Genomic DNA, 17,639 nt, shown 5'->3' on the forward strand with positions numbered 1-17,639 from the left:
GGGAACAGTGACTGGCATGGAAATAGAGCCTTGTCTCAAGTCTGATCTTGAGAATCTAACAAGGGTATGTACTGGACCGATTGGGAAACAATACCTCTTTCTTGAGATTCCAACAGGATGCAATACTGGAGCTGCTTCTTCTTCTTCTTTTTTTTTTGAACAGTGTTCTTAGGCAAAATTATTTAATGTCAATAAATTATTTAATAATTTTACCAACAATTTGCTATGTTTTGATTGGTTTACTGCACATCAAGGTCACCTTTAAAGTTGATTTTTCTTCCAAGATAGCCCTCTTTAAAAGATGCTTAATCCAGTTGTCCACAAAATTTGGGCTTCTTTTTTTAACATGGGCCACTTGAATTGCAGATTGGAATTATTGATGGTAACTTCAAAATTCCCCATCTGAGGATCTGTGGGATTTAATTTCCTGAAGCAATTTATTGTTCAGTCATTTTTAGAGTAGATGGACCTGCCTAGTTTTCAAATGCTGACATCCCATTTCATCAATGAGTTCAGATCATATTCATTCCTATTACACACTCAGGATATGTCTGCTGTACTCAGGATACACGAATTTCTGCCAATACTCCTGGAACTTCTGGTGGACATCTTTAACACCCTGTGGGGGATATTCTGGCTGAGATTGGAGCTCACACAATGGAAAGCAGAACAAATAGAGTCAGGGAGCTGGAGAGTGGTAAGCCCAGGAGAGAAGCACTGTTCTCGTGAAGGCACTTAGGACCCAGTCTTGTTCAATAAACCCCTTGAAATTCTAAGTTTTAAGAATTCTCTTTTTGCCAGGGGCCCGTTACTCAGGAGGCAGAGATCAGGAGGATAGCAGTTTGAAGCAGCCTGGGGAAATAGTTCTGTGAGCCCCTATCTCAAAATATGCTTTACAAAAATAGGGCTCGTGGAGTGGCTCAAGGTGAAAGCCCTGAGTTTAAGCCCCAGTACCGCAAAAAAAAAAAAAAAAAAAAATTCTTTTTGTTAAATTGGTTTATTGTTAAGTGTCCTAATACAAAAATAAAAAGGATGACCTACAAAATAAAAAACGCAGTGCCAAGAAACTGTAGTTCTGCTAATATGAAGGAAATTTTTAAGGAGAGGGAGAAATCAGCAGAATCAAATGGAAAAGTCAGACTCTCCAAATCCATAGGGTTGCCTTATAAATCTCTTTGGAATCTGGTTTTGGTCTCTTCCTTGGTACAATTTTTTTTTTCTGTTATTTCTCTTTTTGGAATGAATCTGCCCTGCAGAGTGCTCTTTCTTCCACATGATTCTTTTTCATCAGGGCCGACTTAACTCTCCACTTACCCTTTAAATCTCAGCTAATGCGATATTTCTTCAGTGTGAATTCCCCCATTCTGTAGCAAACATTGAAAGTTTATATGTTGCATAAGGAAAGTTTACCTTCCGGCTATACTGGGCAGCACTAGGCTTGTCCCCTGGGATGTCTGATGTCTACTCTATGTAAGAATGAAATCTATCAGCTAGCACTTTGTGTTGTTGAAAACTCAAAACTGCACTGCAAGACCCCAGCATTAGCACATTTACATTGTTTAGGAATGTGTAGATTAATAGCTTGCACCTGGTTTAACAGGTTGCTACGGTTTGAGTATGTCTTCCAAAGGTTCATGTTTTGGAAGCTTGGTTCCCTGGGTAGTGGTGTTGAGAGGAGGTAGACCCTTTAAGAAGTTGAGCCAAGCAGGAGGTGCTTATGTTATTGGGCATGCCTTTGAAGGAATTAAGGTATTTCTCATGGTCACTCTGGTTAGTTCTCGTGAGAACATTGTTATAAAAGTCTGAGCCTGGTTCCTCTCACACATGCTCACATTACTGTCATCTGCCATGAGGCGACACAGGCCAGGATGTCTTTCACCAGAGCCTGCATCTTGCTATTTGGACTTTCAGCATGCCAACCTCTCTTTATAGAGTTAGCCTGCCTCAGGTATTTCCTTATAGTAATAAAAAAATGGGCTAATATACAGGTTATACAGCCTGGGTTTAGCTATATGGCTAGTAGGCATAAAAGACCCCTCAGTGAATTTTTACCTGGACTCAGAGTTACCTTGATAATGTACCCTGTCCCAAGTGACTAAGGATAGACTGTAGGGGGCTATGTCTGGAAATCTCAGACCCCTCTATGGTTATCTGTGCTCTCTGTCCTGCTGTATCAAATCCTTTTCCTATTTTAAACCTTATACAAATACACACTGTGGAATCTCTTAGGGCTCATGATAATCTTCAATTACAGGGGCAAGAGCCAAGCCTTGTTTTGTATTCCATTTTCTCCTGATGCTCCAGTATTTGATACATGGTAAATTGGGATCACCAGAGAAAGAGAAATTACTATGAGTTCTTCCAGAAGGGGAGTTGGTTACACAGGTGATAGAAGGGGCTAAGAGGCAACCAGAGCATTGTGAAGAAACCCAGATACTAAGAACAAAGGATGCTGGTATCATCCACAGGAAGGATAGATGAGAGAATGGGTGGTGCTAACAGAACTCAGAGACCTGGGCCCCAGCTAGAAGCTGAAACCCTGGCAGGACTGTCAGGTGGGAGCAGAGAGTGGGACAGGAAGACAGACACAGCTATTGCCCAGGATGCTGATGAAGGGAAAAAGGAAACAGGAGAACTAGCCTGGCTTCTCCTCTCCTTCCTCTACTTTTCTGTTTCTCACAGTGCCTCTGCGTTCTGGACCCAGCTGGAAGCCAGATGACGAGAAATCTGGCAAGTATAACCTGGATCTATCACTGCCCTGTGGTGAAAAGAGCAAGGAGAAGACTGAGACTTTCACTACCAGTGCTGAAAACTCTGAGTAAAACCAACCTGTGTGCAGAAATAATACAGGCTGATGATTGATTCAGCATTCTAGGTCTAGATCTATACCAGAAATCACATAGAAGAAAGGTCCCTACCTGGGACAGAATCTAAACATATACCATCAGCCTTTTATAATGGCTCTGTTGCTTGATTAGTCCCCCTTCTGGCTGAAGCTTTCTTTCTTTAGTTATGCAAAGTGTGACTTTAGCTGGGCATGGTGATTCATGCCTATAATCCCAGAAACTTAGGTGGCAGAGATCTGCAGGATCAGTTCAAGCTCAGCCTAAGCAAAAAGCTTGCAAGACCCTCCATATCTCAACAAACAAGTGGAACAGGGTGCTACATATCTGTAATCTCAGTCATGCAGGAGGAAAGTAGGAGGAGAGCAATCTGAGACTGGCCCTGGACAAAAAGTGTAAGACCCTGCCAAAAACATAACCAAGGCAAAATGTGCTGGGAGTATGGCTCAAGTGATAAGAGCACCTGCCCAGCAATCTTGAGGTCCTGAGATCAAAATCCCTATACCACCAAAAATTAAATAAAACCAAAAAAAAAAAATAAAGTGTTGCTTTAGCTTGGGATCCATTCAAACATATCAATAGTACTTTGTCTCCTGCTCATTTTATTCTTTCTATGTTGATTTCATTATTTAATTTTTAAGAGAGAATAGTTGTTTCTCTTACTTCCCACTCCCTTAGTGGAGCCTCAATAACAAAGACCATACTGTTCTTCCAGGTTTAGAGAAACATGGATATTTCAAATCATCTTATAAAAGATCACCAACCCTATGGAAAACAAAACAGCTTTTGTGTATTTCTTTCTCTTCAAAGCCTTACTTACTAAAGATCAAAAGGAAATATCATTACTAATTCTGAATAAACACTCACATACACACACATCACACATCACCCAAAACTCAACTATTTATCTAGGATGAAAGAAATCTCCAGTGAGTTACAGAATGTGAACAGGACAGTCAGCCCTTCCTTGTTACCCAGATAAAAGTCATGATGCAGTAATAACTGCCCTAAGGGTCCAAGAATGTTAGCAGGAGCTATTTGATCCGCACAAGGACCCCTTATCTCCCATCTCCCTTCATTTGTAAGTTTTCCCAGAATCTGTTGTTAAAAGAAATAAATCCATAAAAATATATATTCTGTTCAAATAGTTAAAAAATAATAACACAGTTCAGATGGCTGTTTATTTCAGATTTATGTCTTTGCATAAAAGGCATCTGAATTTTTTTCTTTCCCTCTTTTTATTCCACTCTCCTTAAGCACACACGACAGGCTGAGTAGTTACCTTGGGCGCCTTCAAGGCTACATAGTGAATTTCTAAATTGAAAATTCAGTAAAAGTTGCTAAACTAACTTTGTTGGGTTGATTCATTTGTACCAATTAGACATGATCTAATCCTGAGCATGGGGCAGAATGCCTTTTTCTGTCTCTCATGCTTAAAATTTTCAATGATTAGTAATGAATGCTCAAGTCAAGTTTGAAGGAACAGAAAGGGCCAGTGAGATTTGTGAATTGCTTTCTCCATCTAAATGGCTGCCGAATCAGTTCTCATTGCTCTTCTTTCTTGTTCTTCATCTTTAGTCTGGAAGTTTGAAAAAGTCATTTTGTTTTTAAAGAGAAAGCATGCTATGCAAAATGATAAAGTATCACCTAAAATTTTCACTCAAACTTTGCACCCAAAAGTGTGTCATTTGCATCAGGTGCTCTTGGTGCCTTACTCAGATTCCCTTTGCCAGCTAGCCCTCCCCTGCTCAGCTCTGTGGTCAGTGGTTCACAGGCTACCCTTCCCTTTCTTAGAGCCATCTTGCCTCTTAGCCAGGTGAAACTTGTGAGGTTTCTTTCAGTATCAGGAGCTCGCTAGTGACCAATGCAGGAGGCAATAGCCCAGCCTCCTTCCCTCTGGACAGGACAAGCTCTTGGTACAATTTAGCCTCCAAAGCACCCCATGCAACAAGACCAAAGCTAACACTTTCTTGAGATCACACTTTCCCTTAATTTTTTCCCCTGCTTGATCCTGTTTTCCACACTCACACACAAATTTCTCCTGGGAACCTTCTCTCCATAAGTTACTTGCACTAGAGACCCTGTCTCAGTCTCTATTTTCAGGGAACTATTTTAATTACCTATTTAGACTCTAGAGGAAGTTAGGTTCTAGAGACCAAACACATAAATAAACTTTTGGACCACTATCCACCAGAATTACCACTATTACAATTAAAAACTATTTCTCATAGCAAATAGGTTTTGTTCATCTTTCTTGGATTAACAAATCAGATAAATATATAGATAAAATGTCTATATCCTTAAATCACTTAAACTAACACTCTAGAAGTGAATCTGTTTCAGCAAACCTTTATTGTTCTGATTTTCCAGGTCTGAGTCCTTACCCTTTTGCCTTTTGCTTGAGACTGAAAGATAGTTTCAAACAAACCACTTCTTGAATATGCAGAGACACAGAACTAGTTGCCCTAGAGATGCTGATTCATTAGATTCTTACAGGTGTATTAGGGGTATATAATTTTTATTCCCACTTTAAAAATGATGAAGTTGGCTTTCTTAAATTCTCCTTTCTCCCTTGCCCAATGCCACACTTGCTTTAAGGAAAAGTCACATAGATTATCTCTAGTCATTCTCATGTTTGTTTGGTTGGTTTTTTTGACATCTGAAAATTTCATCAAAATTATCAGCTTTATGTGAATACCATTTGAACTGCCTCTCAATTTCAAAGACTGTGAGGGAAAATAAATTCTCCAGACAAGAAAATATTTACTTTGTAGTAAACAGAAGATAAAGGAATTTACTAGCTAGAGGGAATTATTTCTAGAGGACTGGGAATCATAGCGGATGGTATTACCATAGGTTTTTGTCCTACAGCAATTTCAGCCCTTCCAAAAGCAACCTGGAGACGAGGATTTAGGTGTATTTGGGAGCTAATCTCAATAAAGACCGTAAAGAGAAAGGAGAAGTGAGACAGGGTAAGGAAAGATGCAATGAAGGGTGTGTTATCAAACACATTTTGCTATGGTGGGCACACTTTAACCTTCACTTCACAGGAGAGCTCTAGGGACCAGTAAGAATGTACACTTCACAGGGAGCTGGGTCTCTTCAGCTACTGACTGAGAATTGCTTCCAAGGGATGCTTCCTGCTGTGCAAGTTTGAGTCCTCTGGCACCTGGAAGTTGTACCTATAATCCTAGGGTAGAGATAAAATGGCTAGCATGCACTCAATCTCTCCAGTTTACTTGATCCAAGGTATCTTAGACACATTTATAATGGCCCATGAGAGACAAATGACTTCCTTAAAACACTACATACCAATTCTTTTTCCTAATATTAAATTGGTTTTTCATCAGTTTCCACTCAAATTGTTTTATTGTCTGGGATTGAACCCAAGGCTTTGTGCATGGTAGGGAAACACTCTAGCACTGAGCTTGGTTTTTTGAGACAAGATCTCTTGCTATGTATCTCAAGCTGGCCTTGAACTCACTATGTAGTTCATGTTGGTCTCAAACTTCTGATCCTCTTGCCTCAGCCTCCCAGTGCTATTATAGGCATGCATCATGACAACTGATGTTTTTGTTCTTTTTTAATATTTTTAATTAATTTTTGGTGGTGCTAGGGATTGAACCAGCAAAACCAAACAAACCTTCTATACTATGAATTGCTAAAACTGACATTGACTTTCTAATATTATTTGTTTTATATCTAGTAAATTTTTTGACAATGCTTATACCCAAATGCCAGGTATTCTACCACATTCTTAATAAGGGATGGAGTTTTTATCCCTACTCATGTGTCATTCATTGCAAAATGAAATATATCTTTACTCTACAGATCAGAATATTTATAATTGTTAAGGCAAAAACAGATATTTGGTAACAAATTTCTTGGATGGAGATATCTTCTTTATGCAAAGTTTGGAACCTGGGCCTCAAGGCATTTACCCTAAAAAGCAACTGCTGTGATTTAGCTCTTGAAGGAAGCCTCCAATGCTTGAGCCTTCTCCATGATGTTCTTCTGAAATGGCATCATGAAATCCTCAAAGTCCACCTCATAAGTAAACCTCTCCCGTCGCAATTCTCTCTTCCTGATGAGCTCTGCTGTTGTGGCTTCAGGACTCCAACTCTTAAATAAACAGCCAAACAGGGAGCAATGTTGAGTATGATTACCAGTGAATATTCTGGTATCAGGACAATTTTCAATATATAATTTTAATTAAGTAATGCTAGGCAAGCATTCTACCACTGACTTATACCTCTGGCCTAAGAAACTTAAACTTGCAATAATCCAACTTACTTCTAAATGTATTTTACTGTTTTTTCCTTTGTCTACATCAGTGGTTATGTGAGCATCACTACTTCTGACGCGGCTATCTGGGACCTGAGCTCAGAAATGTTCTTTAGTTGCTTTTCCAGCCAGTGACCCTCAGGTCAGCTGCTATTCATTTTTAGGGTATTAAAACAGGGAAGCAAAGGATTTGGAAGATTGTCTGTAACTGTTACCTTTGTCTTAATGTGGAAGTCAAAATTATTTTCATAACATAAGGCAGGAGGAGCTTATTCAGAATGGGTTGATGAACATTGTAAAGAAACTCTTTTCTTTCCAAAGTGTCTCCACTTCTTTAGCTGTAGATTTTTAGATGACTATTGAATTTATATATACAATCTTGATTAGTATGAAATTGCAAAGTGAGGTGGTAGTAATAAGCAGGAGGAAGAAGGGTTGGCTCTGAGAACTATCAAAATAAAGTATCTATAGAAATTGATAACTAAATGGCTATAAGGGAAGTAATTGATCAAAGAAGACTTCAGTCTTTTAAGGAAAAGTTAAATATTGGTATAAAGGGAATCAGAGTGGCAGAACTGGCAAAAGTACTCGCACAAGTAGTAACTATGAAAGATTACCTTTGGACATGCATTTGGATGATCTGCCTAGAAGACATTTGAAAAATGACATTATGAGCTCTTCCATGCTATGCAGATCTTCCCAAAATACTTACCCTTCGTGGTACAAATGTGATATCCACTTTCTTGGTGTAACCACTGGTAATCAATGAATTGAGATAAACCACATTATCCTTGTGTACTTCCTTTTCTTCTGATATAGGTGGTACAGCATAAATTGATGAAAGTAGTTCCTGGAAACAAGATAAAAAAAAAGTTGCTAAAGCCAGCATTCACTTTCTAATATTATTTGTTCTGCATCTTACTCTGAAACCAGAAAAAAAAAATGTCATTATGAAAGCTTTACTTTGAAATAAAACATAGTATTATTATAACTTTGGGTGTGGAAAGGTAGTTTGCCTTGTTTAACTCTAGTTAGTGGTAGCAGTGACAGATCATGTAAGCCTTCAAATATCCGTTGTTGACCCGTGGCAATTCATTAGCCAGAGGATGGACTCCTATGGTGCCTCTAGTATAAGCTTCAGATGATTTTTTCCTTCTTTACCTCTTGCTGTTCTGACTATCACCCCTCCCATGCTTATAACTCTCTATTTGCTTACAATCCCTTTATCAAACTACTTCCTACCACCTACATTTCCCCAACTCTTACCAATTGGATGACATTTGAGCTTTTCCTTTTTGACTTTTACCCCTTGTTCTCTGTCTTGCAAGGATTTCCAGTAAACCTTCTGCTTCCCTGAAAGAAACTTCCAGCCTAGAAATGCTCTTAGGGGCTACCTGCTAATGCCAATATCTTGATGTCTCAAATTCCCACGGGCAACAACCTCAACTTTCTGCTGGTGGTTCAGAGGTATCTAAACCACTCTAGATTATCAAGAACAGTCAACTTGGTACATTTAAAACCTTCTAGAGTCATTTTGTAGAATATCAAAGTTACAAGAGTTCAGTGTAATTCATTAAAATTCCCTTGGTGTTGAAGGAAACAAGATGGGCAATGAAAGAATATGGGACCAAAATAAAGGGAAATCATGCTTTATGTCCTCATTGGATTGTCCTCTCCTTCCTGTTTTGGCCATCTCATTAAATCTATGTAATTTAAGAGCAAATATATACATGTCCAATACCAGTTCTTTTTTTTCAACATTCTAATGTTATTTAGCTGAACCAACCTGGGTTCTGTGTGAATTCTATTTTCAATGAGCACTTTTTAGCATCTTCAGTAATAGGAACTTTCTTGCTAGGTATTTCTTTAAAAGTGCAGAATAAAGTATACATTGTATGTTATTTTGCCAACATTATATAATGAGATGAAATAATGCTCCTGCCCCCCCCCCCATTTTTAAGGAGTCACAGTTACTAATGGGTAGTCAACCTCATTATTTTTTGTTACCTCTTCTTTCTTAATTTCAGGGCCTTCAGTCTTCGTTTTAGTAGGCTTGCTTTTCATTTTTTGGCTGTCTGCTGGTTTTGGCATGTTATCTAGCTTTTCTTTAATCATATCAATTATTCTATAGTCAGCATATGCCTTTGCAACATCCATGGCACTATGCCCTATGTAAAAATATAAACACAAGCTCAGAGTTATAATAAATAAACTTAATGATTATCTATAAGCAAGGTGATTATTAAAGCCAATGATAATGTGTAAGTTCATAGAGCTAGATCAGATTTTTCAATGGTGGGCCTAACTCTATAATTTAAAGTGCCATTTATTGCCATAAAAATTCTTTCAAAAATTGTTTTAGTCACATTTCTTAAAAAATGGAATATACTAGATTACATTTTGAATATCCAGCTGATGGTTCTCTACCCACCTTGTGCACCTTATGTTCCCCTTTCTGTGAGGTAAGGAAGTAAATTCCAAAAGGCCTCTGGAAGCCTGTGCCCACAAGTAATCTAAGCGGGTGATTGGGTATTATGTTACCTGTAATATCATCAGGCAGGTCTGGTATAATGCTACTAGTGACTCAGGGGCACCTGGAGGCAGCCAGAGGTATGAATGTTGCCTCAGAACCAAAGGAAGCAATAGCTTCCAATTAAGAAAATGACACCTCCAAATAAATCGTTCAAATATTTATTCTAACGATTTTTATTCTGGTATGGTACTTATGACAGTGCAGAATATTTACTTCCTAGAGGCAAGGGAAGTCTCAATTCAGGAATTGCTTTGTCCATCTTTAAGAAGATCCTAAAGTCTAAAGAGTCTCTAGACAGACAATTAGTAAGAATTACAAAAGTTATAACAGTGATAACTTGAGGTGTCATCTACAAATTGGTGGGAGACCAAACCAAATAACTGTAAGTACTGATCCACCTTGGAATAACTATAGTTACTAGGCATTTAGACATTTTTATAACAATTTAATAGAATTTTCTGTCATTTGAATCTAATAAAAAGAAGTCTGAGTTTGTATTTTATGTTTCTTTCCATTTCATCTTCTCAATAAAACACTTTCATTATATTCTATAAAACCACCAGCCTATGTGAGATTGCAAATAAAGAACTGGTCCTTTAACACCAATGATTTGAGAAGCACTGGATATAAGACAAACTTCCATAACATTTAACTAAGGCTTGTGTTTCACCAGTAACTCAGGGGAAAACGTGGTCCTATAAGAACAGAGTTAAAGGAGTTCGGAATTTAACATGAATTCATCCTTTCGAACCCCAACTATCAATGATATGAACACACACCTTTTCTATTTTCCAGCTGGAATTTAGCACCATTATCAAGTAGGTATTTTACAGTATCTAGCCTGCAACTTTCAATGGCTCTACTTAAAGGAGTTGAGTTGTTGATTGAAAGTGCATCTATTACAGCTCCAGATTTAACAAGAAGCTCCACAATGTCTTGCTGGCCTGCATGGCAAGCAAAATGAAGCGGAGTCCACAGAAGATTATCTGTTGCATTAGCATTTGCCCTGTAAAATAAGAAAGACACACAAACTAAAAATTTCAGTTGTTTCAAGCACAGGAAGCTAAAAAGGCAAGGTACAATTTCATATACTTTAATGAAGCTGTCAAACTGTAACCCAGAAGAGCGCTAAAATAATCTCTGACCATGCTTTTTCTTATAATCTCTTTGAGATTTAACTTTCTCTGTGGATATATCCATTTTGTTTAGCTTTAAAAGGTGCTTTGATCCTAGCAATCACATTTTCTTTCTTTCTTTTTTTTTTTTTTTGTTGCTAACCCATTTATTTCTCCTGATCAGGAGGGTGGAGGACCTGGGGGGTGGACCAGCACAGAACACTGCATGTGGAAGTGCCTGGGGCAGGACCATGCTGGCCAGTCAATCCAGTGCAACCTTCAGGTGAGAGTGGGGCCATTCCAGCCCATGTTGGCCACATTCATGTGAGATCACAATTTTTGCAAAGGTAAAAATCAAAGAAAATTATAAAACTGAATCCAATGAAGATAGAAGCTGAGAAAAAAAAAGTTATTCTACTTTGTGTCTTTCTCTGCATATTCTTTTCTTAAAAAAACTTCATTATTACAAATCTAAGCATTATGATATTTAAAATTTTAGTCTGTATTAGAATTTCACTATCTAAAAATTCAAATTCTCTTTCATCACTTCATATTTCTTTGATAATATATGAATCTGAGTTTTTGACATTAAACATATCTCTTGTCAAGTATGCAATGCCTGGGCCAGTAAGTACTTTATATATTTTAGCTCATTGAATCTCTAGTAAATTCAGTGCTGAGTCCCACTAGAGCCCATTACACACACAAGAACTATTAAGATACTTATCCCAGGTTAAACAACCATAACAGAAGAAGGAATTAAACCTGACCAAATATTTTAGTTTTAAAAGCTAAATTAAAATGTCATGTTTTGATATTTTAAAGACATTTACAAGTGAACCAAGGCAAAGACTGCCCTTTCTAGAGGAGAACAGTGGGCCACAGAGGGACTGAAGCATGTCCTTAGTCATTAAGGCCAGAATCACACTTGTTTGGATTTGTTAGGATTCCCCCAAAACAAAAGGCAGATTTAAAAGTGATTCTATACCATCCAGACAAGACTCTAGGCCAAACTGAGTCCTCCTGTCCCTGACAGGAAGCCATCAATACCCAATCAGAAGACTTTCCTCTGCCCCAGAGTGAAAACTTGGCCTTCATTTTGCATCACTGTCTCTTTGAGCACACATGCCTGTGTTCCCATTAGCCTGGATTCTCATATAAGATAATTTATTGCAGACTTCGTGATGAAGCACTGTCCTATACCACTAAAATTCTGGAGCTGAACGTTTCTTATGGCCTTCGTTCACTTCCCTAAAATGTGAAGACTAGTAAAAATTTAAACTTCACTCAACCAAAACACGTACCCTTTTTCAAGAAGAAACTTGACCACGTCTATGTTTCCACTTGTACATGCTGTCATCAGTGGTGTCTTATAATAATTATCCTTTATATCCACAGGTATTCCTGACTCAAAAGCCTTTTTCAGAGATGCCAGGTCTCCAGCCTTAGTGATAAAATTAATATTTGAAAATGCCTTCCCTGGATCATCAATGTACCAAGCAGAGTCATCCTGAAGGGGATGTTCTGGAGGGTGGTCCCGACTAAACCTGCTGCAATCCGTCACATTCTGATAGGTTTCAATCATGTAATAGGGTGGCCCACCATCCGGCCTGCGTGGAAACACATGCTCTGGAATAACACAGATTGGCATGGGTAAAACAAACTTGACTTTCTTTCCCTTTTTGCCCATCCCTCTTTTCTTTTTCTTAGGCCCATAGGATCCCAAGACAAAAGACTTGCTTAAGTATTTGGTTCCTTTAAAGAAATCATTAATGTTGACCCCGCTTCCCCGGAGTCTCTCATGAAGTTGAGCTATGTAAGCCAGCTGGTCTGAGTTTGCAAAACTTTGCCTCTCCTCCAGAGTCATCACGAAGTCATCCTTGGTGACCGAGCCATCACCCCTGTCCACAAATGAAAAGGCTTCCCGAAGGAAAGCCTCATTTTCTATGGACCAGTCATGTAGTCTGAGGGCCCAGGGTGGGTTAGGATTTTTGGCTCCTGGCTTGGCCAGTTTATTAGCAATTCGCTCTGCTCGTCGGATTTCTTTGCTTGCTGCTTTGAAGCCGCCTTCTTTTGCCACAGCTCTGGGTGTTTTATGTTCTAAATTTTTCCATTTCAGGTCACATCCTAAGACAAGAAGAATTGGCATTAGGAATGGTGCCATGGCATCTTCATTGCCCTGAAATTGACACTTATCTGGTTGCTTTTTAAATTTTAAGTAATTTTTCAAGTTTGTCTTAAAATTATTTGTATATAGCAAAGAGCACATTTAGCTATCATAAATAGAAAGTTAGACTGTAAGTTTTTCCTGTGGGATTTACTTTGATAAATCAATTTATATCTGCTCACATTTATCCCCACAGGTGGGTAAACAGATATTTTCGATAAAATATAGATATTTCAAACAAATATCAAGTGGAATATGTGGTGAGGAAATTTTTTGCCAACAGGAAAAATAATGAGGGCACAGTGGAATTTGGAAAAAGAATCTGGATTCAAATAGCTTCATAGGACCTCATCAGCTCAGAATGGATGCCTGCTTCTTTTTAAATGATTTAGACTGGAAGTCTGTGCACAATCTTAAATATATTTTGTTTGTTTTCTCCACTAAATTAAGTTAATTCATACTAATCTGCTGTTTTGTAGCAAGGTCATGTGAACAACCTTAGCAGAGGAAAAATGAATTTGTTAATTAAATCCTAGGATTTCAGCCTTATATTTGTGTGTAAGTTAGACATTTAAATTAATTTTCCTTTTGGCCTCTTCCTTAGACCAACTTATTTGTAAATATTCTTCAAAGATCTAAAATTTTCTGAATTCATCAGAGAATATTTCATTCTACCAAAGGAGGCTGTGTTAACTATAGTGTGTCTTGAAACATTAAAAATCCATTATGGATATAAAGAAGTCACACCATGATGATGCTTTTTGGTGTTGTCAATCTTGAAGAAACCTTTATTGTTGTTTTGCCAACATCACATGATCAAAAATAATTGGTACTCAATCTGTATCTTTAGCAATCAAGGCGTAGGTATATGCAAAAATAAATATGTCCCTCCAATATTTTATTCCTTGTCAAAAACATGATTGCCTTGATGTAACAGTAGAATTCATGATATTATTCTACTTGTGTAGAAGAATAACAATGTTTTTCAATATTAATATTTTATTGGTATTTGGTATTGTCAAAGATTACATCTATGTTCAAAGGCTGATACTTGTACTAGTGGTAGAAAAACTTAAGAAATGCATTGTGACAATAATGATTCTAAAAGCTCTATACTGGATAAGTTTTAAGAACAGTGACTTATTGGGAAAGGGACTCTGACAATGGTCTCAATAGTAGAATTCCACAGCAGAGTAATGCCATAGCATAACTGTGTAATAATTCCAAGTTTACTGGTTTTACTTAACTATTTTGCTTATTCCAGATGTCTGAGGTTTTAAATCTACATCCTCTCAAGCCACTACTTTTATGTTCACCCAGCAGTAAGAGTCAAAAGATTCAGACTTCCTTTATCTTGCCCTTTTCTGCTGCCAATTCCCCCAGTTAGAAACCTTTTCATGGATAAAAGACTCCAACATCCCAGCTGATCTGTAAGATCTGAAGACATCTACTTTTCTCTCTTTTTGGCTTGGGAGTTTTTGTCTCCTCCTGTATGATAACAGTTAACCTCCTTACCTGAAGGTTCTACATTCATGGATCCAATCAATCAAGGACAGAAAATAGTTGAAAAAAAATGACATCTGTTCTGAACTATACATTTTTCCCTTGTCATTCATTATTCTCTAGATGATAGAGAGTAACAACTATTTCCACATCATGAGCATTGTATCAGGTACTATAAGTAATCTAGAGATGACTTAAAGTATATGAAAGGATGTGTTCCTGAAGGAACTTCAGCATACTCAGATTTTCATATTTTCCAGGGTCCTAGAGACAGTTCCCTGACCCCCCAAACTAAGGGATGATGGTAGTAAATACAATTCCACTCATTCCCTTTGTGGTTTATGTTCTTCAATGATAAAGATGCTCAACTTTCTGCTGGATGATGCTGTAGAACACAGGGAACCAAAAGCCCTGGAAAAGGATAACTCTCATGAGACATCCCAAGAGACTCTCCCAACCCCCTTCTCTGCATTTAGATGTGACTCCCACTGCTTAAAGGAGGTTATAAATTGCTCCAGCAGCAAAACCAGGAACTGAAAGAGGAACGAATTGGAGATACTTCAATGTGGGAAAAGAATCCATCCAATACAAATGCTCTACATTTGTCTCCTCTTTTATGAGGAGATTAAACCCAAGGAATTTATTCAAAGGTGAGTATTTCATTGCTAGTGACTTCTGGATGCTCTGATCTCCTTAGATCTGAGATTCTAAAGATGAAAATGTAGCTTATAATACTTCTGCTGTGGAATTGGGTCACCCATGTAGGATCTGGTGACATGTTTATACTTCCAAACATGCTACAAAACTTGGAATGTTTTCAGAGATTTGCTTACAATACATACAGTCTTACGATTCTTCTAGAAAGATGGATTTTTTTCTGCCTCACTAGGCAAGGCCTTTTTGTGGGGCCCTTTGCTTCTCAATGTGCTTTCTATGAGTTATCCTTGGAATACATAAATAATGGGAGTGTATGTGTGGTAGTATTTCTCCCAATAAGAAATAAGTCAACATGTTAAAGTTGAAGCTTGACTCAACCTGGGAAGATTTTTTTTTTAGAAAGAGACAATGTTAAAAGTAAAATGTCAAAATAAATTGCCCATAGTGATAGATTTAAAAACAAGACCAATAAGATAGTTTGAGAGGGCAAAATATTGCATTTGATATACTTTTGTTAAAGAGTTTCTTAGTGAGGGGGATATGGGTTTATAAAAGTAAAAACGGATCAATTATTATACTCTTAGTTACATGAATCTGTTAGTCTTATTTATATTAATGGTTACAGTAGAGCATATTTAGGTCCTAGTGACTTCTAAATTTGTCTGCCTGTGTGGAGGACAGAAAAGCAAACGCTGTGCTCTATTATAGGGTTCTTGGGCTTTAACATTTTGCCTATTTCTCATGAACTGGAACAAAACATAAAAGTTAGTAAAATGCAACTCCATCTCTAATAAAGAGATAGACTTTTGATGTACATCAAATTAGAAGATAACCAAAGTCAAATAAATCTATTTTTAAACTTAACTAGTTAATATTTTCATTTAAAGGAACTCATTAAGCATACTATTCATAATATAATTATTAACATATTTCTAAGTTAATAATTACTTAAGAGCTACAGGAAAATCTACAACAATAAATATTACTTACATTTCAAATTTCCCATAACTTTCATTTTATTTCATGTTTCCCCCAAATTATTTTCCCCTATAACTTCAAGATACCCAGAAAGGTTTTCTTTGTGTTTGGCACAATAGAATATTTTTAAGTAAAATAATTAAAAATTCAGACTAAAAGAAATGATTTTCAATGTTTGTCTCCCTTTAGATTGAAGTATACTTTTAAAGTAAGGATTTTAATCAAGCATAAACATTTCCATAGTTGGTCAATTGATGAGCAGTTCCTCTTAGATTTTTACTAATAACCTTAAAAATGAATAAGGTGGTTTTTCATTATTTTAGTGACTAGATTATGATTCAATGGAAGATAGTATAAGGAAATCATTTCAGTTTTCCTTCTACATATAAGTGAGGTTTTGCTATCGAAAAAGATAAGCAACTGAGAAGTGACAGACCCAAATTCTCTGCTCATGCATGACATAGGTAAGCCATGAACATTTTAAGCACAAAACTGCCTACAATTTTACCTCGCTGAGCTATATATTTACAGCAATCTGCAAAACCACCCATGGCAGCATAATGAAGTGGTGTGTTCCCATTCATTGCAATCAGTCCCATGTCTCCATCATAGGCAAAAAGAAGCTTCAATATCTGCAAAATAAATAGTAGATACTGTAGAGGAATAGGTATGCATGTTTACTGGAGGAAAATTGACACCTGGACCTGTGCTAGCCAGTATGCTATCAGCCACATATAACTACTAAGCTTCAAAAGGAAATGTAATTAAATTTTATAAATAAAACTTTGATCCCTTAGTTTTACTAGCCACATTTAAAGTGCTCAAAAGTCCCATGGTTACTGTGTAATCGCAGCTCAGACACTGAATAGTTCTATCACCACCAAAAGTTCTATTAAACAGAATTGACCTACAGTGTAGAAAATTCTACACTCAGCTGGGGCACTGTCATTTTGCTAAGTGTAGGCAATTTAAGAAAGCATCAGAGTATGGCAAACAATATCAGGGAACAAATTCTTTACCCAATTCAACTCCAATTGTTAGATGTATTTTTTACTATAGTGAAGAGACTCCATGACAAAAACACAGATAACTATGTTAAAACTCAAAGAAAATTGAAATTTTAGATGAAATTCAGAATCAAAAAAATAAGATAGCATTAATTCTTATTTCTGCAATATCACTGAATTTATGAGTTGCTAAAATTTCAGAATAATTTAAAATTCAGGTGTATCATAAAGGGCACACAAACATCGGTGAGGGAAGAGTGTGATGACATTGTTCTCCCCACAGTTGGATTATATCACACTCAAGATTCCAATATATAATGGAGGCAAAAAAAATAGGGAAACCAGTATTAGCAATAGTCAGCAAATAAATTAGTAAATAGATAAAACCGAATAAAGAGTTGGAATATGTTGTTAAGCTTTTAGAATTATTTGTGGAAATTAAGATGAAAACAACATGAGTAAATCAGAAAAATCACCTGTCTACATGATACATAAAATTTTTGAGAAAATGGAGAAAGTGTAGCAACAAAATTTAAAGCAAAGAGCAAATAA

At 37.1% G+C, this 17,639-nt stretch overlaps 1 protein-coding gene across 2 annotated transcripts in view; it reads right to left on the minus strand.

Moving 5' to 3' along the window:
- Window positions 1-1,046: 1,046 nt before the first annotated feature.
- Window positions 1,047-17,639, minus strand: part of Ankef1 (ankyrin repeat and EF-hand domain containing 1) — a 66,198-nt gene continuing 49,605 nt past the window's right edge. For both annotated transcript variants that reach the window (XM_074074349.1, XM_074074348.1), the window contains 6 exons: window positions 16,589-16,712; window positions 12,080-12,902; window positions 10,440-10,666; window positions 9,135-9,295; window positions 7,840-7,977; window positions 1,047-6,965 (listed from right to left, as the gene is read on the minus strand). In XM_074074349.1, coding sequence (XP_073930450.1) covers window positions 6,807-6,965; window positions 7,840-7,977; window positions 9,135-9,295; window positions 10,440-10,666; window positions 12,080-12,902; window positions 16,589-16,712 — 1,632 coding nt within the window. In that variant the 3' untranslated portion in view covers window positions 1,047-6,806. The remainder of the gene's footprint in view (window positions 6,966-7,839; window positions 7,978-9,134; window positions 9,296-10,439; window positions 10,667-12,079; window positions 12,903-16,588; window positions 16,713-17,639) is intronic.

This window comes from Castor canadensis, chromosome 5, assembly GCF_047511655.1.
Source record: "Castor canadensis chromosome 5, mCasCan1.hap1v2, whole genome shotgun sequence".
Taxonomy (NCBI): domain Eukaryota; kingdom Metazoa; phylum Chordata; class Mammalia; order Rodentia; family Castoridae; genus Castor; species Castor canadensis.